At 35.3% G+C, this 26,924-nt stretch overlaps 1 protein-coding gene across 3 annotated transcripts in view; it reads left to right on the top strand.

Annotated features, from left to right (window-relative positions):
* The window catches only part of RNF13 (ring finger protein 13), a 136,351-nt gene that overhangs the window by 59,794 nt on the left and 49,633 nt on the right, over positions 1-26,924 (top strand). For 2 of the 3 annotated variants that reach the window (XM_019748856.3, XM_088794063.1), the window contains 2 exons: positions 7,696-7,821; positions 25,201-25,288. In XM_019748856.3, coding sequence (XP_019604415.3) covers positions 7,696-7,821; positions 25,201-25,288 — 214 coding nt within the window. Of the gene's footprint in view, positions 1-7,695; positions 7,822-25,200; positions 25,299-26,924 lie in introns of all 3 variants that reach the window. The other variant, XM_074333758.2, reaches the window with a different exon arrangement.

The raw sequence follows: 26,924 nt of genomic DNA, 5'->3' as shown, positions 1-26,924 counted from the left end.
TCAGTCCTGTATGAACAGTTTTACCAATATGAGTAGATACAAGAGCTGTTTTCAGTATGTATAAGTTGAAAATGTGATAAATGTAAAACCAGGAAGGGTAATATTACAGCAGAGGTGCCTGCGAGCAGCAGGTGCTTTCTCTTACTCATTTCTGTTGCAGTGCAGCGTCTGGCGTAGGATGTACGTTTCTTGAAGGCAGAATATTTATCTTTGGCAGTGCCTGGCTTGTAGGGATTCAGTAAATATTCAGTGAGTGAGTATATCAGTAAAATAAAAAATTAAAACTGCAGTTAATGCTTCAGGTTGACTTGTTGGGAATAAATTATGAAGTAGGAAATGACCAAAATGTCCATAAATATATTGAAGTTTGCTGTCTCATGTGTTCTTTAGTAGGCATGAAAAGCCATGTTTAAGAACCTGGTAACCGGACCTTTGCTAATTTTAGGGTGACGTCCCAACTATTTTCTGCTTAGCCTCCAACTTCAGGATTTAGTTTGCTGGCTGATAATAGGAAGTAGATTGGAGATATACCAACCCCTTTGTGCTAACCTTCACACCTTGATGACTAACTCATCTTGTTTTATATGTCTCATTTAGGAGTACTTTTTATATTGAGTACCTCATATAGAGCAGAGATGCAAAACTGTCAACATTTACTTGGCATCAAGGGGAACATAAGTTGAACCACAACTGCCTATGATTATTCATCGCTTCTTCAATCAGTACACATTTTTGGCTTCACCACTATTTCCTAACCTTTCCTCTCCCAAATGGAACATATTTTACTTGGAACGTTTGGCATATGTAATGATACAATAGATGCTAAGAATTTGCTTTGTAATTATTAAATCTGAAAATGAATCCTTGTATTAAACAAGGAATCTTTTCTTAAATACTTGTATTGCTATCTGTTAGAATAAAAGTATTGACATCAGGTAAAAGTTTTACTGATTGGTTCTGTGTGTATAGAACTATCTTTGGTTTGATGCTACCAGTTCCCTTCTTGACACCGTGTAATTCCCTCTTTAAGTAGTTAGAGCTTTTTTCTTTTCCAAGTGTATTTGTTTAGTGCAAATATCATCATCATCATAATGGAAATACAGTATTAAAGAATAATCTTTAGTTTCATTAATCTCACTGATATTATTTTCTTTTCATGTTTATATTAAATTTTGAAAGACTGTTTTGGAGAAAAGAAGCATCATTTGAGACAGCTCTGGGTTTGACTCACTATACCATCCTTTAGCAGCTGAGTGTTCTTACCCTGTTTCCCCGAAAATAAGACCTCGCTGGACAATCAGCTCTAAAGCATCTTTTGGAGCAAAAATTAATATAAAAACCTGTATCGTGTCGTATCACATCGTATCGTATCACATCACGTCACGTCACATCACATCACGTCACATCATGTCACATCACGTCACATTACATCACACCTGGTCTTATATTATAGTAAAATAAGACGGGGTCTTACATTAATTTTTGCTCCAAAAGACACATTAGAGTTGATTGTCCGCCTAGGTCTTATTTTCGGGGAAACACGGTAGGTACGTTATCTTCTTGGAAGCTGAAGTTTCTACTCTAGAACAGGGATGATAATGCCTCTATGATCCTCAGTTGTGAGTATCAAGCAATCTGTGTATCCTAGGACTTCAGCTTAGTCATGATACTTAACTTCAACAACAGCGAATAACTTGAAACACCAGTTGTCCGTAAACCACATTGCAGACTTTTACACAATCATTAGGTGTGTCTACTTGTCTATAATACATATCCAAGGACTAGCATGAGGATAGTGGCTATTATTTATTGTTTCCTTCTTTCATTTTGAGTTTAATTTGCTCTTGTTTTTTTCTAGTTTCTTTAGATGAATGTTGAGATCGTTGATATGAAACCTTTCCTCCTTTCTAATATAGATATATAGTGCTATACGTTTCTCTCTGGTACTGTTTGAGCTGTGTCCCACAAATTTTGGTAACTTGTGTTTCTATTTTCATGTGCTTCAAGTGTTTTGGGCAAATTTGGCCCACTCTGAGCGGTAGACTTCTGAGTTCTCTATTTGGTGCTTTCTGTTAGAAAGTTTTTCCGCTCTGGCCGATGGGAACAAGAACCGTTCCAGCCCTGTGTGAGCTCCAGAGGTTGTTCTCTTGACAACCTTTCTGATGGTTCCTTCTGAGTTTTGGTAGCTCCCCCACACACATGCAGATTACTGCTCAGCTAGGGTCTTGGGTGGACCCCTCTACACATGTCTGGAGCCCTCTCTCTCTGCAGCCCCTCCCTCCTCAGTGTTGTGCCCACAGAGCTTAGCTGCCTTCGCCTCTCCAAACTCTGAACTCTTCAACTCATTGAGGCCACCAGACTCTGTTGGGTTCCCCTGCCCTTTTCTGAGGCTGGGAATCTCTCCAGGGAGTGAACTGAGGTATTTGTAAGTGCTCGTCTTATTTGCTTCCCTCTTCTCAAGAATCACTGTCCTGCGCTGTTGTCCATTGTTTGAAAGCTGATATTTCATACCTTTTGTTTGGTTTTCTAGTTATTTAAAGCAAGAGATTAAATCTAGCTCCTGTTACTTCATCATGGCTGGGAAATAGTTCAACTTAGCATCCAGTAGATAATTGATAAATGCTAATTATCAAATTCTTTTTAAAACAAATCACTCAAAAATTATCACTGAGGAAATTATTAAGATGGATGGTGTTAGAGCTATACATCAGCATTGTATAAATCTTTAGGCTTTTTTCTTTCCTTTTTTTGTTTGTTTTTAATCTCAGTGTAATGAATAAACAAGTATCATAGTCTGGGACTTTTTTTTATTAAAGCTTTGACAGTTTTAGAATATTAATATTATCCAAATTTTGTTTCTAATGCTTTTTGAACTTTTTAGAAATAAGTTCTTGTTTTAAAAATTATATAGTTGGTCTAAACAATATTATTAATGACTTAGTGATCACTTTTAAGTATTTTAATGTTTTCAGTTTTTAATGGGCTTATTGTATTTTCATGACGTCTTTTAGTCAGATTTTATTAAAGTCTAAAATCTAACTCATTGATAAAATATAAAACCAAAAAAGGTTATTGGGGAGAATTCTAACAGTATACAAGGTGAGATGTAACTTTGAGGTGAAAGATATTCAGTTACTACTCTGAATAATGCTACAAATGTAATATTTAATTTATGAGGTTTTTGAAAAACCTTTTCTTTTAATCCAGTTAAGGGCTTAACTTGTATTTAGACTCACATTTCTATCTTATTCAGTGCTTCCCTCAATGATATGTAGAAAGACATGGAAGGTATGGCCATCAGATTTGCACATGGCGTTAGCTTGGAATGGTTAATATAATAATGTTTTGCCTTTGAGTCTTAAAAGATAGGTACTGAAAAGCGTAGAAATATAGCTTAGTAACATGTCAAAAAGTTGTTGGAACAACTGTGATGTGTTTGCCAGAAACCTAATGTGGTTTTACAGTGCATCAGTAGAAGTATAATGTCTAGGACAGGTTAAATAGTGATAGTTCCTATCCATTATATCGGTCAGGTCATTTATAGGAGGAGTATGTTCACGTTTTGGCACCCGACTGAAATACAGTCAAGTTTAAGAACCAAGTCAAACACCACTTTTTCTGTTACCGCCTCCCATAGAATGATTTGCTCTGTTCTATGCAGTTATACTACATGTTGTTTATACTTTGTTTTATCTTATTGGATCTGTTAGTTCTTTTCAGATATTAATTACTTGAGTAGGGACTCGGTCTTATCACCCTAGTGTTTAAACAGAGCCCTCATGAAATGAGACAAATGTATTCAGAACATAGTGTTAAAGGAACTGAATATGATATGAATAATAGTTAAAGTATGTTTTGCTGCATAAGAGGAGAGTAATCAATAACTATTTGTGAAAAAGTGTATGTTCTCTGTATGTGAAAGTTACTGGTAGATTTTGGAAGAATGATCTAATAAAGAATTAGAGAGAAGGGCAGTGGATATTTTTAACATTCTAAGTTGTTGTTGATATAAACAAATTCATCTGTCTCACATTCGGAAAACATTAATTGGTAAAGTCTGATTGATCAGTATAACTCTTTTTGGACTTTGTTGGAGTGTAAAAATGGGGGCGGAACGGTTGACGTCATCATCATTTTGAAGTATTTGAATCAATGTTGGAATCGGCCTTAATTGCTTCTTAGTCTAACATTTTTGTGTGTTCGTTGTTGTAAATGTTCATGCCTCTTCTTGTTGCCATTCGTTCTTCACTACTCCGTCTTTGGAGGCAGTGACCCACTGTGGTTGAGAACACAGGCTGTGGAGTCCGACTCCCGAGATTGCACGCCTGCGGTGTGAACCCATTAAGACTCAGATTCCTCATCTTTAAAACAGGCATGATAAGAATATCTTAAGTTATTTCATAGGGTCATTGCAAACGTCTTTGCAATGAATGAGGACATTTAAAGGGCAAGTGCGTGGCCCTGTGCTGAGTGCCATGGCTCAGCGCATGGTGACTGCTTGCTGTCACTGCAGTTGCTAATTACTAATTCATAGCTTCAGGTATTCACTAACAAAACAACTTACCACATCTTCCCCCGTCTTCCTGCCTTTACTTTTATACTCTTACATTGGGAAAGATGCACAGCTGCCTTGTTTTCAGCATTTTCATTGACATTATCATTGCAAATACTCTGCTTTATTTTGCTCATTATATAGTTTGCCATCCAGTGCAAGCTGAAGGGAAGGAAAGTCTGAGGCTCTTTTTAGCTGGAAACAATCATTTAAGCAAAACCACTTTATTGAGTTACATATCTCTTTATGACTTTATTAACCAGTATAATTTATCAACAAGAATAATTTTTCCTAACATATACCCTGAAACATTGCAATACTGAATGCAATACCATCTGAAGCATTAAAATAAAATTGTATTTAGTAAGATTTTTATGTTTAGATTATTTGAATATTCTACTTAAAAAGTGGTAACCCAAACCACTTTAGAAAACTGGTGGTATTTACTAAAGCTCTATACCCTATGATCCAGCTTGATATCCTGTGGTTCTACTTCAGTGTACGTGCTTAACAGACTTACACATGTGTTTCTTCTTGTACCAGAATATTTATAGCAGCACCATTTGTAATAGCCTCTTCTTAGAAATTACCCAAATGCTCATCAACGGTAGAATGAATTTTGGCATATTCACATAATGTAATGCTGCATGGAAATGAAAATGAAAGATCTACCAAGTATATCTCAACAATAGGGTTGCTCAACAGGAGGGTTGAATGTGAGATACAGCCCTGAGAAGAAGTCTGAAAGAGCATGTGCTATACTGCATGGTTCTGTTTACGTCAGATTAGGCAGAAAGTCATTGAAGCTGTTGGAGGTTCCGATAGTGACACTGGGGGTGGGGTTGGGGAGGAGTGACAGGCACGGAGAGAGAAGGGGACTTCCGGAGTGCAGTTAATGCTCTGTTTCCTGATACAGGTGTGTTCAGTTTGTGAAAACTCATCAGGCTGAAGAGTTATATTTTGTGCACTTTGCTTTATGTATAGTCATAAAAGCTTTTTAAAAATCAACATTTATATACTGTAAACTTACTGTATTATACATTTGATGATAATTGTGGTGCTAGTCTGCATGCACTGTTTTTGTTCAGCATCCTTGTTTAACCATCAGAGAATCACAACAAAGAGAAGATAGGTGGGCATCCGGTTTCTGAGTCTACTGGGCACTGGTAGTTTTCTCGGGCTTCCTCCATCCTGGCCCCAAGTGCCCCATCAGAAGATAGAGACGAGGATTCTTGAGTGCAGAGTGACTATCCTTTCGATAAGAAGATTAGCGCTGGAGGGTGATGCACGGGGACCTGGCTTTAAGGCAGCACCTATTTAAGGGACCAGAGAGTTCTGCAAAACAAATGGGCAAAGCCCATTATGCTACCTCACAGACTGTGCATGAAACAAAGTAAATGTGCACTTAGGTTTCAGTGACTCACATCTGAGGGAAGAAGACGAATTAGTAAGCTATTTGAGCAAGTTATTCTTTTTTTTTTTTTAGCATAGTCCACAGGAAAGATTATATTTAATAATGTAAGACCTATTTTTTAAAAGGCTACAGTCAATTTCCATTATGCAAAAAGATTTGGTTTTTGGGCTTTTAGCTTAATGTGTATTTGATTTTTATAAATTTTAAGTTTAAAAATAATACACGCTTGTCATAACACATTCAACAATACAGAAATGATTAAAAAGCAAAACCTTTTTAAAGTTCCACTTGTGGACCCTTTTTTCTGTCTGTACATACCACAAATATATTGATTCTAAGACGCATTTTATTACCCCATGTTTTAACATCTCTGAAATTGGGATGTGTCTTTCAATTGCTGTCCACCAGGTGGCAGTCACGGTGGGGCTGTCATCACCAAGAAATGGGAAACTTGGTCCCAGCTCTTCATGTTGTCTGCACTTCAGTTGAGTTATATGCCTTGTTAGTACTAGGTTGAATTTAATTGCTGTTATAAGTGTATTGAAAAGAGCTGTACTTTGTGATTTGGCATTAAAACAAAATATGTGTGTACAGAAAGGTGCAGAAAAGGCAGCAGTGTGTAAATTTAACATGAGCGAAGTAAATATTCATTGTTGGAATGATAACCACAGTTCTGTTTCCCTGCGAAGTAAAAACCAAATGCTTTGTGGAATCAGGAAGGGGAACTATTTTAAGAGTAAATGAAGGTATGCTGCGTTTTATTCCTGATACATATGCACAAGCATTCCCTGTCACAAGCTAAGCAATGCAACCTCAGGCAGGAGAAATTGCCATATCCTGTGGAATAGGTGGTTGGTGTAACCAATAGACCATATAGACTGTTGTTAAGGTGCTATGTCATAGCTTTAATTGCTCATTTATTCTTATAAACGAATTTAATGAATTTGATCATCTTTTTTTGTGTTTATTCAGTGTTTTACATCTGTTGAGATAGTCGTTTGATTTTTATTTTAATCTATTAATATAACACTTTATATTAATACATTTTCTGATGTCAAAACATCCTGTATTTCTGGGAAAACAACTTGCTGTTTTCTTCTCAAATTAATAATTATCTTGTGGACACCATTTCAATTTAGTGCATATAGGTTTACCTCCTCCTTTTCAATGATTGCATTATTTTTCTATTGTATAAGTATACTATCCTTTTTTAAATGGCTGCCTTATTGGTGTGCATGGTTTCAAGTTTTTGCTATTAAAAACAATGTATAAGGGGACATCTTTTACATATACCTTTATTTATTCAGGCTAGTGTTTCTATAGAATAAATTCCTAGAAATTCTGCATTTTCAGTTTGATAACATAAAAGAAATTTAAAAGTTAATTTAAAAAAGTATTTGCTTGGTTTAGAAATGTCAATCATTGTTGGAAAATATACCAAACTGCCAATAGTGGTTGTCTTTGGGGGATGGGTTTATGTGTGATTTTTTTCCCCCCAAAACTTGAATAGTAAAAACAGAACTTACTTTGAAAAACTACATGCTTATGAATCCAAATACTACATTAGAAGTTCCGGAGTGGTGAGCGCTTGGAGGGTAGGAACTGTTGAGTTGCCAGATAATTCACGTAGCATAAAGCAAAGCACATGAAACAGGTTCAATAGATGTTGTACAATAACTGATTTTGGGGTTTTAATAGAGGAAAAAACTGATTGCCAATTCTTTTTCAGGGTTTCTTGATTAACTCAAAACCAGAGAATGCCTGTGAACCGATAGTGCCCCCACCACTAAAAGACAATTCATCTGGGACTTTCATCGTGTTAATTAGAAGACTTGATTGTAATTTTGATATAAAGGTAATGTTTGCTTTTTAAATTTTTTTGTTACTGTTTGTTAAGTTAGTAACTTAAGTACTCCCTTGTTTCAGAAAGGATTTAAGAAAGTTTACACAATTCATTCAGATTAAAAAAGGAAAGGACTGAAGTCAAAAAGAAACTAGGAGATGGTGAAAGCAAAAAAAAATAGAGGAGCAGGTTTACTTCAGTCTTAATCATTTGCTATAAAATGTATTCTTAGCTTTTTGCAGCCAGTAGGAAGGGGAAGATACCTTCAGTTTCATGACCCACAGTTTTAGTGAGATTGACAACAAGCAAATTGACTAGGTTGTAAACAATTACTAGTAGTTCTAAGAATTTCCAGGTGGCTGTTGGGCATCTTTGAACTGTGGTTTGAATGGTGGCATCTTGCTTGATCTGATCTGGGAATGGAAACGTTAACCTTTAATTTTATGCCTTCACCCTCTCAGCTTCAGCGCTACACCTATGTCTATCTCTCTTGAGCCTGTCACCTGTATAAAGCTTGTCTCCCTGGCGTGCCTTAAGCTGGCATTTCAGACAGTAAAATGCAGTTTTGGCCATAGGACCTCACTATAATCAGTGCTATTCTAAAGGTGTGGTTTTTTGATGCTTTTAATACTGTCTTTACAAATCTGTTTTTGGATTGGCTGTGGCAGAAGAGAGCCACATTGTGGCCTGTATAAAATAAGCCTTGATGTTTCTTTTAGTTTATTACCTCAGCCCTGAGTGTCATGTAATTTCTTGCATGTATCTGAGAGAGTAGACATGCGATATTATTTCATGACTTTCCGTAGCCTGATCTTAGATAATTTGTCTGCTTGGTAGGAGAGCCTGCCCTGACACCTACTGTGCCTAAATTTTCTCTCTGCTCCTTTCATTTCATAAAAGAAATGACACCTCCACTATAAACTTATTAAAGAAATAAAATAATAACTGTAAAGGGGTTTGAAATGTAGGGCACTTTGTAAACTATACTGTGTTTCCCCGAAAATAAGACCTAGCCGGACAATCAGCTCTAATGTGTCTTTTGGAGCAAAAGTTAATAAAAGTCCCAGTATCATATCATACAATATCATTATTATATAAGACCCGATCTTATATTATATTAAAATAAGACCAGGTCTTATATTAATTTTTGCTCCAAAAGATGCATTGGAGCTGATTGTCCAGCTAGGTCTTATTTTCGGGGAAACACGGTAGGTAGTTTTACTGTTGTATATTAATTCCAAATCTAAACTCTCATCTCAATTGCCTTTAAATTAGAACTCGAAGTCAAATGTAGATTTCCTGCTCTTCAGAGATATGTTTATAATAGTTTGAATTTAAACCATTGTAAAATTTGATCCAGAACTAAGCTATAATAATTACAGATTGTTCCAACAAAATGAAATACTATTGTAATAATTTCATTAATTTCTTGCCCCTGAGAAATTAAAAATAAACTAAATTTGCTGATTCCAAGGTTTATTGCACTATTATGCTATATAATTTTTGGCTCAATTCAGTCTTTGGTAATTGGAAACCAGAATACCTTTTAAAATTTTTAAAAACTTTTTTATAACTTTCTTTTTTAGGTGGGAATGGGAGATTTCACTGCAAAATTTAGGAAAATACTGTCACATGAAATGAAAACACATTTCAGGAATGAATAGCTATGCTTGTTAGTCTTGGGCCCTCAGTGAATTGGACAATGCCTTCTCTCATTGGTGAGGGCTGATCTTATTTACTCAGTCTACTGAATCAAATGCCAATCTCTTCCAGAAACCCTCTTATACATACCACCCCCAAATAATGTTATACCAGCTCTCTGGGTATTTCTTAGCTCAGTCCAGTTGGCACATAAAATTCACTATTTCCTTGACCTTTCAGAAACTAAATTATTGACTGATAATTCACATTGTGTCAGTTGATGTGTAAAATTTCTAATTTATCTTATAAAGGAAAGTTTAAGTCATGTCAATGTATAATATATAAAATGTAAGTTTCATAAATATACAAGTATAAGAATTATGGATTACCTATCAAAGTAGTGTGAATTGGTAAATGTAATTCATCATGGTTACTGGAAGAACAACTGGAATCTTGTCCCAGAGAGAATTTCCTTTCTGAGGGTGGTTACTGCTTACTGGAGGTAGAGGGGCTATTAGCTTTATTAGCTACAATCTTCAGATCAGAAATCTATGCCTGTATTTTCTGGGCATCCAAATTGATGATTATATACAGTTTTGTATTAGGTATGTCATGGAACCTAATCATTTACAATGTATGTATTGTACTGCTTTCCTGAATTGCAAATAAATAGCTTTTTGTAGATAATAAATAGTGGTTCATTCATATATATTTACAATTTTGTGTGAATGCAGCCACTTAAGAAAATAGTTGGAAAAATAACTCATTTCCTTATTCCTGACATAGCAAACTGGGACAGAGTACTGAAAAAAGCTTAATTCTGTACCATACAGAATGCTGCAGCTGATAGTAGTCGCAAGGTTATTTTTTTGCCATGCTTCCTACCTGAAGTGACAAATTATCTCAGACAAATGAGATTTGGCTCTGTCTTACAAAGCTTTCCTTGGAGAAAGGAACCCTTTCCATTGTAGACAGCACAAAAGAAAAGAAAGAAGAAATAAAATTTTAACAAGATACTTCAAATGATTAATGGTGGTGGGTATTTCAGGGTTTTACTTTTTGTAAACTCTAGATTCTTTTGGAAGATGAATATTGTAGTGTAGTTAAAGAAACCTGGACATCTCTTATTTCTTCTGTAAAAGTAAATTAGGAAGTGAAAATTGTGTGCTATAATAAAGAAAACGGCAGATTTTCTCTATAAAATCTATCCCAAGTATTTTGTGACTCAGAGATAGCCAAATAAGATGGCAGACATGCAATTAATAATTTTTGGAGAGTAGGAAACTGAATTGTTTGTAGCATTCTGAAATAAAGAGAGCACTGTTTTAATTTTTTAATCTTCTATTGGGAGAGGCACATTTGAGCTTTTTAATATATCTTGCCCTGAAGAGATGCAGGAAAACACATATTCAGAAGCAGTATTTGGATATGTGGAATGTCCAGAAGGCCAGTAAGAAGAACTATTGATTACGTGCCAGCTGTTGTTCTGAAAACAATCACTTTTTACTCACACTGACAAAAACTGTATCCTCTGAAAAATACAGCTCTTTGGAGGAAAAGCAAAACGTTGTTTTGTTCATCTTTGTACCGTGCTGTTCTTTACTGTGACAAAATATAATTGTTTCGAAATATTAGCTTTTGGTGGGTGAAGTTAAAACACATTGCTGGCCCTTTGGTAAATAAATTAAGGCTATATTAAATCTTTTAATTGAAAAATGACTTTTTAGCATTCTGAGGCCAAGAGTTCTCGGACTTGTATTGGCATCCCAGTGGGAAATAGGACATTTAAAAAAAATTCGTAAAAATATCTGTTATTTCAAAAATATTAAAATAATCACTTAAAAGAAAACTTTTCAGAACTGTACAAAAATTCCTGTGTTTATGACCAAATTAGATTAGTTATCAGAAATCTGTTCCATTGTCATTACAGTCCAAGATATTTCCACCATGTAGTTTTAATGCTAAATTAACAATATCTTCAAATAGTCAATTTATTTTAACTGAACTCTAAGGAAGCTTAGTAAACAGAAATGGTACAATGCATGTACTTTTGCTGAATTTTATTATCATCTTATGTTCTAATACCGTGTTTCCCTGAGACTAAGACCTAGCCAGACAATCAGCTCTAATGCGTCTTTTGGAGCAAAAATTAATGTAAGACCCGGTATTATATTATAGCAAAATATTATATTATAGCAAAATATATTATATAGCAAAATATTACATTATATTATATTTTATTTATTATATTATATTATATTTACTATATTATATTATATATATTATATTATATTATATTATATTATATTATATTAAGACCGGGTCTTATATTAATTTTTGCTCCAAAAGACGCATTAGAGCTTGATGGTTCAGCTAGGTCTTATTTTCGGGGAAACACGGTAATTATTTTTGAAAAATGTGGCTTCACAACCATCTAGGCCAGTTATCAAGAGGCTGAAGAGACTTAGATATTATTTCCTCTACTGTTTTTTTTGGGGGGGAATGGATGGAGTTACGTTTGGATTGCAGATATAAGGAAGATGTTGGCACTCATTTTCTGTTGGCATGTGACTTTTACAAAATTTAGTTGGGATACAAGTCCCTGCCTTACCTGACTTCTGCCTCTCAAGTCACATCTGTACTTTGCCTGTTCTCTCTCAACCTTACCCTGCAGGAATGTACAGGTCCCTACATGTGCTGAGCGGTCTCGCTCTCTCTGTCTTGGTTTCTCTCATGTCCTTCACCTGTAACATCCTCTCTCTTGTCTGTCTCGGGAATCTGACTGTGTTTTAGGTCAAGATGAACTATCATCTCCTATCTGAAACCTTTCCTGATTTTTCTCCAAGGCAGAATAGATTATTTCTTTCATATATTGGGTTAGTGCAAAAGTAATTGTGGTTTAAAGGGTTAAAAAAAAAAATTGCAAAAACTGCAATTACTTTTGCACCAACCTAATAGTACTTATTTACTCCCATGTCAGTCTCTGTGAAAGAAAAGATAATGTTTTTGATTCTGTAGTTCTAGTGCCTAATACATTTTATGGTACTTGATAGCTGATTAATACATTTTTGCTGAATGAACTAATGTGCAAAACTGTAAGCACTTACAATTCAATTTAACTAGATTAGGGAATAAATAATATTATTGGAACCTTCTATTGGCTTCATGTTCATTTCACTTAATGCTCTTGGGTATTTCTAAATCTAGTTATTCATTTGTCCCACAAACATTTTTATCTAGGTTCAAATGTTTTATGAGAATTTAAAAAAGTTACCATAAACCTTTTTGGGGGAATTATTTGGGTGATAAGGTCATAAAAATAAATAATAATTTTGTTTTGCAAAATTTTGTTATCTTACAAAATAGTCTTCTGTTTTCCTTACTAGGATTACCTTTCATTATTCTCTCTTAGGCCTCCATTTTCTGTCTTGTGTTTGAAAAAGCTTTTGATGGGAAAGATTATTTGCTAAGGCCAGAGCAAACCCCAGTAGTACAGTGCGTTTCCTGTTTCTTTACTGTAAATTCTTTCTTTTTGCTCTGTTGTATTATTTTCTTTCCCTCTCTTGATTCTAGCCTAGAAAACTCATGGGTATATCTTTTCTCACTTCAACTGCTTTGGAGTAGAGCTTATGTTTTCTGCAGTTCTGTGTACTGAGCTTTTAGTACAGTGCCTAGAACACCAAAATTAAAGGGCAGTAAAGGGAGGAGTATAATCAGAGTTCTGTCACTGGGTGGCACTGAGCACCAAAATTCTCATTGTAATTCCTCCATCAGTTATTTTTCAAGTGCAGTATAGTCCCTGTCGTTTCTTGGAGATTCCTAGTAGGCTGATAGCAAGTTCAGAGAGATATCCTTAAGTGGCATACAAAGTTCTTCCAGCAAACCTTATTTACAGAGCTAAGTGGGTTCACATGGGGGGTCTGCTGTGTTAGGATGAGAAATAATTAAGATTTGATTGGATATGAATCCTGTTAGTATCCAAAAAATAAGAACTCAGATCAGATGCTTCATTTTAACATGCACTTTAATATACGTGGGTAACTGGAGGATATTATATGGATACCTTTGTTAACATTAAATTGCAATTCTGAAAATTAAGTATTTGGGCTGCTTTTAACTCATGTAGTTTATTTTCACTGGTATAGTTCATTGCAAAGTAAAAGTTTTTTTTTTTTTTAATCCATCTTTACTTCAGACTATAATAAGCATCCGAAATAGCTGCAGATAAAGTTTTATTTGGGTTTTCTTAATGTTACTGAGAATAAAAAGGATTATTTTTCGTTTTAATCTTTTGTACAAATCATGTGCCAATGCAGTATTAAAACTTCTTTGGAAATAGCCACATTCAAAGACCCCTGAGCTAATGACTTTGATTTTGTGATGGTGTGTTGCAGAATATTCTTGTTACAGTGAGTGGAAAAGCACAAATCTTTTCTGATTGCAGACAACCTACAGAACATTAAGAACTCACTATGTGAGTGGGTTTCAAACTCTTTTGAGTGCAACCCACAGTAAGAAATTTATTTTTACTCATGCCCTAGTACATATACAACACAGCCTATAATCAAGTTTCATGAAGCAGTACTTTCTTATACTACGTACAGATTTTCTTTTTACTTAAAAAAAAATAGTTCACTCAGGGCCACTAAGTTATTTTACTGTCCACAATTTTCACTACCCTCATATTTACAAATTACTTTCCCATGTACCAAAGATTGACTTTTAAATACTGCCACTGGAACATAACATAATGTCTTAATTTTTAAAGTTCCAGGGATTCTGGCTTCTGTTTTCAGCTATATTTGAAACAACTAACTATGGCTTTGTATATAAACAGATTTTGCCAGCCAGCCCTACCAAAAACTTTTCTAATGAAACAAATATACTCAACTTATCTCTAAGTCTCAATAAACACACAGTTGTAAATGCCATTTGTTAAAAGGTCAATGCCCTCAGAACATAACCCAAAATAAGAAAAGGAAACATACCTTTATACCTCCATAATAAGTGTCACAAAGCTTCAGCTTTAAAACCATATACTTTTCCTCACAATTTTTCTTGGAACTTTTATATACTTAATTTTTTTAAAGATTAGAATTCTTAAGTTTACTTCTCTGTTTACTAAGGATGGAGCGAAGGTGGAATGACTATTTAGTGGTCTGCTAGTAGTAAGCACAGAGAGAGAGGAAGTGATATTTGACACGTAACATTAAGGAGAAAAACCACGTAAGGTCTGATGAAGCACGTTCATGATCCCCAAGTCACTGGAAAAGGTCAAATTACATTTGGTGCCTTTTGCATGAGAAAGCGGGGAAAGTGCAAAATATTTCAGTAAAATTTTTATCCACAATGACCGAAGTAAAATTTTTGGTATTTTTTAAAAAAGAACTAAGGACGTTTTATTTTTGTGGTATATCTTTCTGGGTAGGGCTGAATAGACAGTTACCTTAGTTGTGATTTAGTTTGACTCAACAGGTATTTATATAAGAGATTCTTCTAGGCTTGAGATACATACAAATAAACAAGATAGTTCCTTTCCTTAAGGAACATAAAGGCTTGGCATTCACAATGCTTTAAATGTTATTTTATCAGATCTCTGTTTTTCAAGGTGACAATAGGCTTAGTTTTCTGATAATTAATGTTTTTACCAAAAAGCATGAAAAAATTATCTTTTGTTAATTTTTAGGGTAATACTTTCTAAATCATAACAAATTTAGTTTTCTAGTATTGTGATTTCCATTTATCTTTAACTGAAGCAGGATTTTGCTTTTATCTTTTTGAGAAATGGTGTGATTAGTTCACGTTTATGTCATGTGATTAATGAACCATGGCAGTTGAAAATTATTCTATTTAAAGATAATTATGTGATGTTGGCTTGATTAAAATGTATCAGGTTGTCAAAATACCCATATGAGTATTAAAAATAATGTCCTCAAGACAAAAACTTGTGGTTTACATAACAAAGATGAAAACATAGGTATCCTGTTGAAGTTACCTTTGTTAGTAATTCTCAAGTGTTTTGTCTTAAACTATTTTAAAATAGCCCCATCTTTTATGTCTTATGATTTTCTTTTTCCCACAGCTTCATTCTTCTATATGTCTACAAAATACAGTCATCATATTTAGGACATTTGATATTGATAAACACTATAAATAATATAGGATATCAGTGTGTATATATGTAATATATTTTTCAATAGTATATTCTCTCTAATAATGTAGAGCACATGTTTACCTTTCCTAATTGTCTTCAGAATATCCTGTGTAACTGTTTTGTTTTTTAACCGTTTCGGGATCCAATCATGGATCGCATATTGAATTAGTTGTCATGTCTCCTTTAATCTGCAACAGTTCTTGAACCTTTTTCTTCCACCTTTCTACTTGTGTTTCAGTTTAGATAATTTTTATTGCTATGTCTTCAGATTCACTGATCTTTTCTTCTACACTATCTTCTGTTAAGCCCGTCCACTGAACTTTTCATTTAGATATAGAATATTTCTTTTCTAGACATTTCATTTGGGTCTTTTAAAATATATGCGCACGCGCGTGTGTAGATCCAGTTCTCTCATGTTATGTTCACATTTTCTTTAAAATCCTTGACCATAATTTGTAATTTTATATAACTTACATATGTTATTGTAAATAAATACATAATAAAGTCCTTTTCTGCTAATTCAATATCCCTGTCATTTCTGGGCCTGTTATGCTTTTGACTGATTTTTTTTCCTGGTTATAGATCACATTTTCCTGCTTCTTTTGCATGTCCAGTAATTTTTGCTTGGATGCTGACCCTTATGTTATGTTTTTGAGTGACTGGGCTTTGTTGTCTTTCTTTAAAGAACATTTAATTTTGTTTTGCTGTAAGTTACTTGCTGATGCGCTTGGTTCTTTTGAGGCTTGTTTTTAAAGGTAAGTTGAATAAGAGCAGTCTTTACTTGGTTTCTGGTCAAGATGGTGGAATAGGTAAATGCTATACTGGTCCCCTCCCAGGACCACATCAAAATTGTAGAACAACCATCATTGAGAATCACCTGAGGTCTAGCTGAACAGAAGTCCTATAACTAAAGACATACAGAAGAAGCAATATCGAGACTGGTAGGAGGGGCAGAGATGCTGGTCAAATGCCTGCGTGTGGTAGTTAAAAATAAGGAGGGCTCTCTTGGCTGTGGAGGTCCCCCTGAGGATCAAGGGGTCCCAGCTCCACACCAGAATCCTCAGCCCAGGGTTCCAGTGCCAGGAAGAGAAGTCCCCACAACTTCTGGTTGTGAAAACCAGCAGAGATTGTGGCCGAGTGAGAGGATGGCTGGAGTTCTAGGAAGTCCTCTTAAAGGGCCCATGCACAGACTCACTGATTCTGACCTCCAGTGCTGGGGCAGCAGCTTGAAAGGTACCAGGGATACACCGGGAGAAACTGAATTGTCTGGCTATAGGGTGAGGGATGGAGGGGTAGCTTTCTCCCAAATAGAAATGCTGGCAGAAGCCATTGTTCTTTGTTGAGCCCTCCGTCCTCCCATGTGCAGAAGCAGGCAGGTGCCATATCTGAGTCTCCATCAACCTGGCTAACACCGGTCACCCTGCCCTGGCGTTTCCCTGAGGCCTCACCCAACCCAACTTGCAGTCCCACCCAAGCCTTTTCCAGTGGCCTTCTTTTCTCATGCTATGGACTTGCCTAAAATTTCTCAAAGGTTCACAAACCTCAAACAAGCAGCATTGGCTTTGGTGAGACTTGTACCACTTGCTGAACAGCTCCAACCACAGCATTGGTGGTAGCCAGCCTCAGTTTGAGGCCTGACCTTTCCCAGACACCTAGCCCAGTGAGGGTGGCAGCCATATGTGGATTGCTTGCTGGCACATTCCAGTTTGCTCCTGGCAATGCACAGGCTGCAGTTGAACTTGGCCTGTGGCATGGCCCCTTCCAGGAGGTCCTGGGGTCAGCATGCCCAGTGGCCAGCTTAGGACCAAGCTGGAGCACCATTCGGCTGCCTCCAAAGATGACACACCCAAAGGCCAGAGTCGACAGGCACCAGAGCCCTGATTAAGCAGACCCTGCTCCTTAAGGTCAACCTCTATACAACAGCTCCTCCACTGTAGTCATGACCAGCCTTCAATCAGTTAGACTGAGAGTCAGTCCCTGCCAACAGCAGTCAAGGCTCAACTAAAAGAGGAGGGCACACACAATCCACACTCCTGGAGCATGTGGCTCAGGTGACCAGGGAGACTGTGCCATTGGAACCCACAGGGGACCTACTACATAAGGCCACTTTACGAAGACTGAGAGACATAGCACCTGTACCTAACACTTAGAAACAAACATGAGGAAGAAGCCAAAATGAGGAAACAAAGAAATATGTTCCAAATGAAAGAATAGAACAAAGCTCCAGAAAAAAGACTAAACAAATGGAAACAAGCAAGCTACTAGATGCAGAGTTCAAAACACTTGTTATAAGGATGCTCAGTGATCTCTGGGAGAACTTCCAACAAAGAGACAGGAGACATACAAATGGAGATAGAAAACATAAAAAAGAAGCATTTAGAAATGAAGAATACGATAACTAAAATGAAAACGTTAAAGGGAATTAACAATAGATTAGATGAAGCAGAGGACTGAATTAACAATTTGGAAGATAAGATAGCAGAAAACATCCGATGAGAACAGCACAAAGAATCCAAAAGAATGAGGATAGTTTCGGGGGCCTCTGGGACACCGTATCAAGTGTACCAACATTATAAAGGTACTAGAAAATGAAGAGAGAGAACAAGGAATTGAAAACATATTTGAAAAAATAATGACAGGAAATTTCTTTAACCTGGCGAAGGAAATAGACATACAATTCCAGAAGCTCAGAGAGTCCCAAACAAGATGAACCCAAAGACACCCACACCAAGAAACATCATAATTAAAATGCTAAAGACATTAGCAAAATGTTAAAGACAGAGAGAATCTTAAAAGCAGCAAGAAAAAGATCAAAGTAGTTAGTTACCTATAAGGGAGCCCCCATAAGACAGCCAGCTGATTTCTCAACAGAAACTTTGCAGGCCAGAAGGGACTGGCAGAAAATATTTAAAGTGATGAAAAACAAGCGCCTATTAATACAACCAAGATTATGCTACAAAGCAAAGCTATTGTTAAGAATCAAAGAACAGATAAAGAGCTTCCCAGACAAGAATAAGCTAAAGGAGTTCAGCATCACCAAACCAGTATTACAAGAAATGTTAAAGGGACTTTTTTAAGAAGAAAAAAAAGATTAAAAAATACATGAATAATAAAATGGCAATAACTATGTACCGTATCAACAGTTACCTTAAATGTAAGTGGATTGAATGCTACAATCAAAAGACATAGGGTGGCTGAATGGATGAGGAAACAAGACCCTTACATATGCTGCTTACCAGAGAATCACTTCACATTGAAAGAGACACACAGACTGAAAGTAAAGGAATGGAATAATTTATTTCATGAAAGTGAGAAAACAACAACAAAAAAAGCTGAGGTAGAATACTTATACCAGACAAAATAGACTTTAAAACCAAGGCTTTAACAAGAGACAAAGAAGGACCCAGTAATTCCACTTCTGGGTATTTATCTGAAGAAATTCAAAACACTAGTTCAAAAGGATGTTTGCATCTATATGTTTCATTACATCATTATTTAAAATAGCAAAGAAGTGGAAGCAACCTAAAAGTGTCCATTAACAGATGAATGGATAAGGAAGAAGTGGTACATATGAGTATATACAACAGAATATTACTCAGACATAAAAAAAATCATGAAATATTTTTTCCTAAGTCAGAATAGTTGAATTTCCCTAACAATTTATTACATCTTCTTCTATTTCTATTCCTATTACTTTACTTGTTTTAGTAAATAAAATTGTAACTTGTCACTGAAATTTTCCCCTCTGTCACATATATTTTTATTCTATATGGATTACTCACAACCTGACATTTCAGTCTATTCTTTTAGCTTCCCAATTTTAATAACAGACCTTTTTACACTTCTAATAAAAATGTTGAAATAAGAACTAAATTTAAGGTTGTATTGTCATTAAAATTAGAACAGAATATATTTAAGATGACTTTTATTCTGAATCAAACATCTTGTGCCCATCACCTGAAGACAGATGTTCTCAGAAACACGGGGCATCTGCGGGAGCTGCGAGCACAAGCATCACCTGTCTGTCTGAGCCAATCCTGGTTCTCAGGTTGCCTTTTCACTGTTGTTCAAACATTGCAATTGTTCTTCATGCAAGGGAAAAGCAACACTGTAATTCAGTGAAAGGCTTTAGGACTTGAAATGCATTTCAAATAAAAAATGTTCGTGTTCCAAGTGTGTCTCATTTTACCTGAGTATCCAGACTGCTGTCTGATACAAAATTGGGTTCTTTTCAAGGTTCTTTTCCATCGGTCACCTCTGTTGCATTTTACCATTCTTGCAGGCTTATAACCCAGAAATATACACAGGTCTGCTCATTTGTAGTGTCTCTGCCCAGAGGAAAACACAAAGTACACTTAACTTAGTTCACATATAGATGTTAAAGGGGGTTGAAGACTATAGGAAATACAAAAACAAATATGAATGGTTTATGATTTGTTAGAAGTTTATTGTCAACAACCAGGTGGCTATATTTTTTTCAGATATGTGTTGAATGAATAAATGATTTAATTTGCTGAAAATCTCTAAATTTTTACCTGAAGTCCTACCTAGGAAATCTATGTATAGAAACCTTGTTGCCTCTTAAATTTAGTGTGCTCACAGCCATTCCCTTTTTCTTCCTTCTTAAAGTAAGCTCTGTTTCTCAGCTTTCCCATTTTTGGATAAATACATTTCCCGAGTTCCTCAGGTTCATAAATTGGTTGTGGAGAAGATAAAAGAGGGTGTTCTTTCACATATTGCCATCATCCTGCTTTGTCGTAACAGCTTCCAAATCTTCAGTCTCTTCTCTCAGTATCAATCCAAGCATTACCAGATTGTTCTAAAACATTGCTTTCTTTAGTGATGTCAGGTGCCTACTGGAAACCGTCCACAGAGACGACCCCCACATCTGCTTTTCTGGATGGCCTTCAACATTCTGCACCGTCTGTCCCTTTTTCCTACCTCTCCTCACTTCTGACTCTCCAATAGCAGCAGCACAAACCAGTAACAATGACAATAATAAGTAGCACTTATTTAACATGTGCCAGGCACCGCCAAAGCGTTATTTTAGATGCTTAGGTAAGTCATTTATTTCTCAGAATAACTCTTTAATTTGGTATATCAATCATGCTCATGTTCATTTTACAGAAGTTAAGTTACTTGCCTATATACGGTTTGTATATGAAGAGTCAGAATTTAAAGACAGAAAATCTAGTTCCAAGTTTCTATATTTTTAACTCCTTTGCTGTTCTTCCTTTTTGTAACACACTTATTTACTAAGGTCGCTCTTTGTGTTTTCTTGTTTGTTTTGTTTTGAATATGCTTGCTAGATTTTGCCTTTTGTCTTGTTCTTTCTCTCTAACACCCATATGAGAAATTTCCACCAACTCTTTTCACTGTTAACCCAAATTTTCTCTCTTTTGAAGTATAATTTGGTCCCATAAAATCTACCATAGGTATTTTAGTCCACAGCCTTTTCTCCGCGAAGTTTCTGTAACCTCTACAACAATATTTTAGCATTTTCCTTCTTGGCTTATACTCTGTTTTGTATAAGGTAGTCCCCAGTTATCTTCACAGGATACATACCAAGACCCCCAGTGGGTGCCTGAAACCATGGGTTGTACCGAACCCTACACACACACACACACACACTATTTTTTCCTATACATACCTATGATAAGCTTTAATTTATAAAGTAGGTACAGTTAAGAGATCGACAGCAACAATAATAAAATAGAATAATTATAACAATATACTGTGATAGAAATTATGTGAATGTGGTCTGTCTCTTGCATAACTGATCTGGTAGCCCAGATGGCTACTAATGGGTGGGTAGAGTATATAGCCTGGATGTGCTGGACCAACAGGTCCTGGTGGGATGGAGTGGGATTCAGGAGATTTTATCACGCTACTCAGAATGGCACACAATTTCCAACTTATGAATTGTTTCTGGAATTTTCCATTTAATATTTTCTGACTGTGGCTGAGCACAGGTAACTAAAACTGGACAGTGAAATAGCGGATAAGGCCGGGACGACGACAACTAACTAGGTTTTATTTTGCCCACAAGATTTTAATAGTGTTTTCTGAGTCTTGATGTTTTTTCATTTCAATTCCTCTTCCCAGACATTTGTAAAATGTTAAATAAGGTTATTAATCCTGGTTCTCATCCTAATTCATTGAGAGACCCATGCTTTCTTACCTAATCAAAAAAGTTGTGTTCAAATCTCAGCTCTGCCTAAGCGTAACCTTAGGGCAATTTCATTTACCCATCTTTCCTCATTTCTAAAATGTAGAAAAGAATATTTGCATTGTAGAGTTGTGTTAGTTTTTAGAGATAATATACATGTATGTAAATCATTAGCACATAATGGCTTTTTTTATTCGCATAGCCTTTGATCTGGAGCCTTGTTAAATATATTCTATCAACAGTTTCCCCCCAACTTCTTATGCCTACATGTCCCTTAAAAGATCTCTACTTATGATCATCTTGACTGCGTAATCAAGCCTGTCTTATTTGTGTTAGTATTAACAGTTTGTCCAGTCTGGAAGTAAGATCTGCTATTGTGTCATTTCCAGAGTTCCTTTTAGGACTTGTTTTATTGAAAGCTCTTCTGTTAGCGGTCTGCTGCTTTCTGACGGACAAGCTCTGGATAATAATAAACAGCAGCCCCATATTTCTTGAAAATTCTTGGTTAGGTGCCTGCCACGTGGTCTACATTATTTAGTTGCAGGTAATTTGTTGACTAGATGTGAAATATGTAAAACATGGAGTGCCTTTACCACAATCTGAGCTGATATCTCTGATCAGTCTCCTTATAAAGGCAGTTTGGCAATATGATTCAGAAGGCTTTTTCATGCAATTTTCAGTTTTGGTGGCTTTGGAATTCAGATTTGTTCACTGTGCATGCTTTTTATTCAAGAATCTTTGAGTTCTTTGCTTCCATCCAGCATCATGTGTTTGATGTTACATTTTATGAATGTGAAACCTTTCACATGCTTACTAAATGATTTAGGTTTTATTTCTGCCTCATGTGTTCTTAAACGTACCAGCTGCTGCTTAGTAAAAATGTAATTTAATTTGACTGACACATGAGGTTTATAGTTCATAAACATGGATATATTTTCCTTGTTTGTATTCATACGCCTGTTGGTCCATATGTTAATGTATTTCTTGATTTAATTTCATTATTTTAGAAACCAGTAAAAACAACAACAAAAGCCTTGTGAAAGACTTGTTATTTTTTTGAAAGCATGTTTCTATTTTTTGGAATTCACACTTGTCCTTACACAATTTCTTTCTATATCAGTGTTTTCTAAGTTCTCTATTTTAGGAATTTTATTTTATTTTATTTTTTTAGCAGAGAACAGCTTTTGATACTGATATAATTTTATTTTTTTTGTTTATGGAAACAATGGCATTTTGAATGTGTGAAAGAAACATTTCTCCTCAGTTGCTTGGTGTCCTGTTAAGAATTGAATGGCCAGATTTAATTACATACATAGTAGATTGTTGTAAATCCATTAATTTATATTGGTGGTTCTTAACAATTTGGGCATCAGAAAGCCTCCTGTAAAATTGATGTTTACTTTGTTCCTTCTTACCAATGACTATGCATTAGTTGGCTTTAAGAAGAAACATAAACTTGTTTTACTTTAGCAGAGAACAGCTTTTGATATCAATTTTATATTTATTAAATTGTATCTCTGGGAACAGTTGTTTTTGGGTGTGTGAAAGAAACATTTCTCCTCAGTTAGCTTTTTGAAACAGTTAAAATGGTCACTACAGCATCAGATAAACTAATAGCAACGCCAACCAAGTATACTTTTGTTTACATAAAAGCTAAGTGACGTCTGTATGGCTATGTAATAGATTAATATATAAGTAAGAAATAAGGTTTAGAAATTATAATATCCTTTTAGAAAGATTTCCCTTCTCCCCTTGAAAAGCAGTAATATACTTGTATACGGGGAAGGGGCTGTGCGGCTGGCATTTTCTCAATTTTAGTTGGATAACAAAATTCACCTAAAAATAAAAATAAAAATGTGCACATTGACAAAACACAGTAAATTTACATTCTGCATTATTGTCCTTTTCTTGCATGACTGCAAAACATTGCTTACAACAGTTTTGTTGGCTGGTTGATTTTCTTGCTGTTATTCTTAACATTACAGCAGTTGGTCCTGTGTTGGTCAACTATTTATCCTATTTTAATTAGTTCTTTAAAAATCTCTGCCTAATTTTCTCTCTTGTGTTTGTAATATTATAATGTGAGCTATTAACTTAAGCACATCTTATCTATTTATTCTTATACATTTATTCATTCAGGTAATATTTAATGAGTGTCTACTATTGTGTCAGGCTGTTTCATAGATGCTATAGAGGCTGTAGAAATAAACAAAATATTAGTTCTTTTAGGCACTCTTCTCTCTGACAGTTCAGTTTTTTTTCAGTGACAGAATAAAATTATTCTGATCCACATTTTTGTCTCTTTGAGAAACCCAACTTGCATTTGTGGGCTAGTTTTAGAGAAATCAAGGGTAATGTAAAAGAGAATTTTACTCTATGCAAAGCCAACTTTCCTGATTGGGGTTGAACATATAAGGCTCATTTCTTTTTCCTAGCATTCACTATGTAGTGATCATAAGGTGATATATTTCAAGAGTTTCTTACATATTAAGTATCCAAAACTGCATGTGTGTACGTATTTTATATATATATATATATATCCTATCCAATTTTCATTTTATTTAACCAATATGCAAATAATGATCTGATCCTTTGTTTTTCCCGGTGGTCCAAAGGTTATATAATAAGTAGCTTAGGTCTGGGTTTATTATTTAAAACAGATTGTTATTTTTAAAGTGAGGTGTGTGTTTGCTTATTTTTAGATTTCTCATGTAAGGAAATTCTGTTACATATCTAGCCATATTCTTATGATGCAAAGGTTACTATTGTGTAGATTAGCTTTAGGAAAGGTAGCTTTAGGAAAACTAGCTAGGTAGAACCAAAGTGAGCAGTTTTGGCCGGAGATGTTTTTAATCCTTTCAAAGCTTTAGAAAGGAATTTTAAAGAACATGGTTGATAATGAAGCTAGTAAAAAAAAAAAAGCTTTTATTTGACTCATTTGTACATGTTCGGCATGGTATGAAGCATTTTAAACCATTTTTTACATATGAGAAAAATGTTGTTGTCATTCTCATTTTAAAATTGGAGAAACTGAGAAATAAGGAAGAAAAGTAATTTGCCCAAATTATCCCACTAATAAGTAGTGGAGGTAGGTTTGAGTTCCCAAGGTCTGAAGACTCGAGCTTCATCACATCAATTCTCTATCTCTTTAGAGCGAGACAGGTTTATTGCTTATATCCCTGTCTTTATTTGTTTCTCATTTCACTTAATGCTGTGAAAGAAATCAAGAGATGTCTAAAGAAGTCCATGATAATCAATTGTAAGACATCTATTTATGTTTGAAGAACACACGAGATCTGTTCTTAACATATATATAATCTAGACATAGATGTGTGGTATAGACTCGTTGATTTATGTTTGTTGAAGTTGAGGGTCTTTATGACAGAGCACTTTCTTCCTCATATCAAGACCGTTTTCTGTCCTACAGGTTTTGAATGCACAGAGAGCAGGATACAAAGCAGCCATAGTTCACAATGTTGATTCTGATGACCTCATTAGCATGGGATCCAACGACAGTAAGTACAGGTATCACTTCTCTTCTCTCCTGTTTGACAGATCTTTTCGAACTAAAATTTAGCAGGATTTCTCTTTTCTCATTTTCTGTTTAAAAAGCAAAATTTCTTCTCTGTTGGAAAGGTATTCCCAAATTTTAACCCCCTTCGGACAACTTTATTCACAACGGAAGTAGAATTGACTTGTTCTTATTTGAACAGTTAGCGTTTTTTTGTTTGTTTTTTTTTTGTCTATGTGTTTCATTTTAGAAGCTGTATCAATATTTTGGTGAAAAACAAAGCTTTAAATAGAGATAAACATATGGAGTTCAGAATGCCATAGAAGAGTTTTTGTGATTTAGTCAAATAATCACAAGATTAAATTTTAGGATATGAGGGTATACTAAATAGCTACAGTATTCTTGTGGAATTTCAAAGCCACATGCTTGTTAATTTCTTTATATTTTAATGTTCTAGCTGGTTAAACCATCATAATTGTAAAATGCCTAAGTACCCTTAAGAGGTTCTAGCATTTCACAAAAGTTTGACAACCACTGCTAGGAAATTAGATGAGTTGATGAAGGGATTTTACTTACCAAGTAAACTAGTAATGTTGGAATTCCAGATTTGACATATTTTTCTTCTCCTTTAACTATCTCCCTTAAAATTTATTATCCTACATGATATGTCTCAAGTCAGTAACTTTTGTCACTTGTATACATTACTGGCAAAATGGAAAGTATACACACTCTAGAAATAGGCCAGAATACAAATTCAAGCTCCCACTTGTATTAGCTATATAACTGTGAGCAAGTTACTTAAACTTTGTGTGTTTTGCTGAAGGCTGAGCCCAGGTGTTAGCTACCCTCAAGACCTTCTCAAGGGTTTTGGGTTGCACAAACTTTAGTATTTGTAAACTATTTACGCTTTTGGCATGTTTTTTCCCTATAAAAATTTTGCAAGCTGGAAGTGTCAGTTCCCTTTAACTCCTATGTCTGTCTGTAAGACTATAAAATCTTTTTGTGATGATCATATCAGTTCCTAAGGAAATGTGCTAAATATTAACAGTAGCACCTAACCATATAATCCTGTTGCCATGGAAATGTTCCAACTCAATTGTACATATCAGAGATTGCTCAGCATTTTGGTTCTTGATTTAATTGCTTGGATTACTTTCTGTGATATTTTGCTCCATCCTTGCATATGTGTGTGTTTGAACATTTCATATTTCCAAAGAGAAATGTAAAGATCTGTATCATTTTTCATCTCTGCTGTTGCTGGTAGAGAAGAGGAAAACATGGATTGATTATTAAAAGAGGCATGTAGGTATTCCTCTTTTCCAGGCTTAGTCCGTACCCACAGGAAATAACTGCACATGTTCTTCTCTAAGAGCAGAGGTCCTAATATCTGGGAACAAAAGGAAGTTTTAAAGCCCCTTGCTGCCAACATTTCATACAAGGAACGTGTCTGCTTTTGTCTCAGCTAGGACATAGGATGGGTTGACTTAGTGAGCCAATAACATTTGTCTTCTTTAGGAGGCAGCAGAATGTGATGGGGAAAACAACTTCAGAACCAGGAAATGTGGGTTTATTCCAGGCTATTTGATACATGAATTCGTCTGTGCCCTTGGGAAAGATATTTAACCTTTCTAGGCCCTTTG

The sequence above is a fragment of the Rhinolophus sinicus genome, chromosome 17 (genome assembly GCF_057876585.1).
Source record: "Rhinolophus sinicus isolate RSI-liver-muscle chromosome 17, RSI-T2T, whole genome shotgun sequence".
Taxonomy (NCBI): Eukaryota; Metazoa; Chordata; class Mammalia; order Chiroptera; family Rhinolophidae; genus Rhinolophus; species Rhinolophus sinicus.
This window is presented reverse-complemented; position numbering and strand designations above follow the sequence as displayed.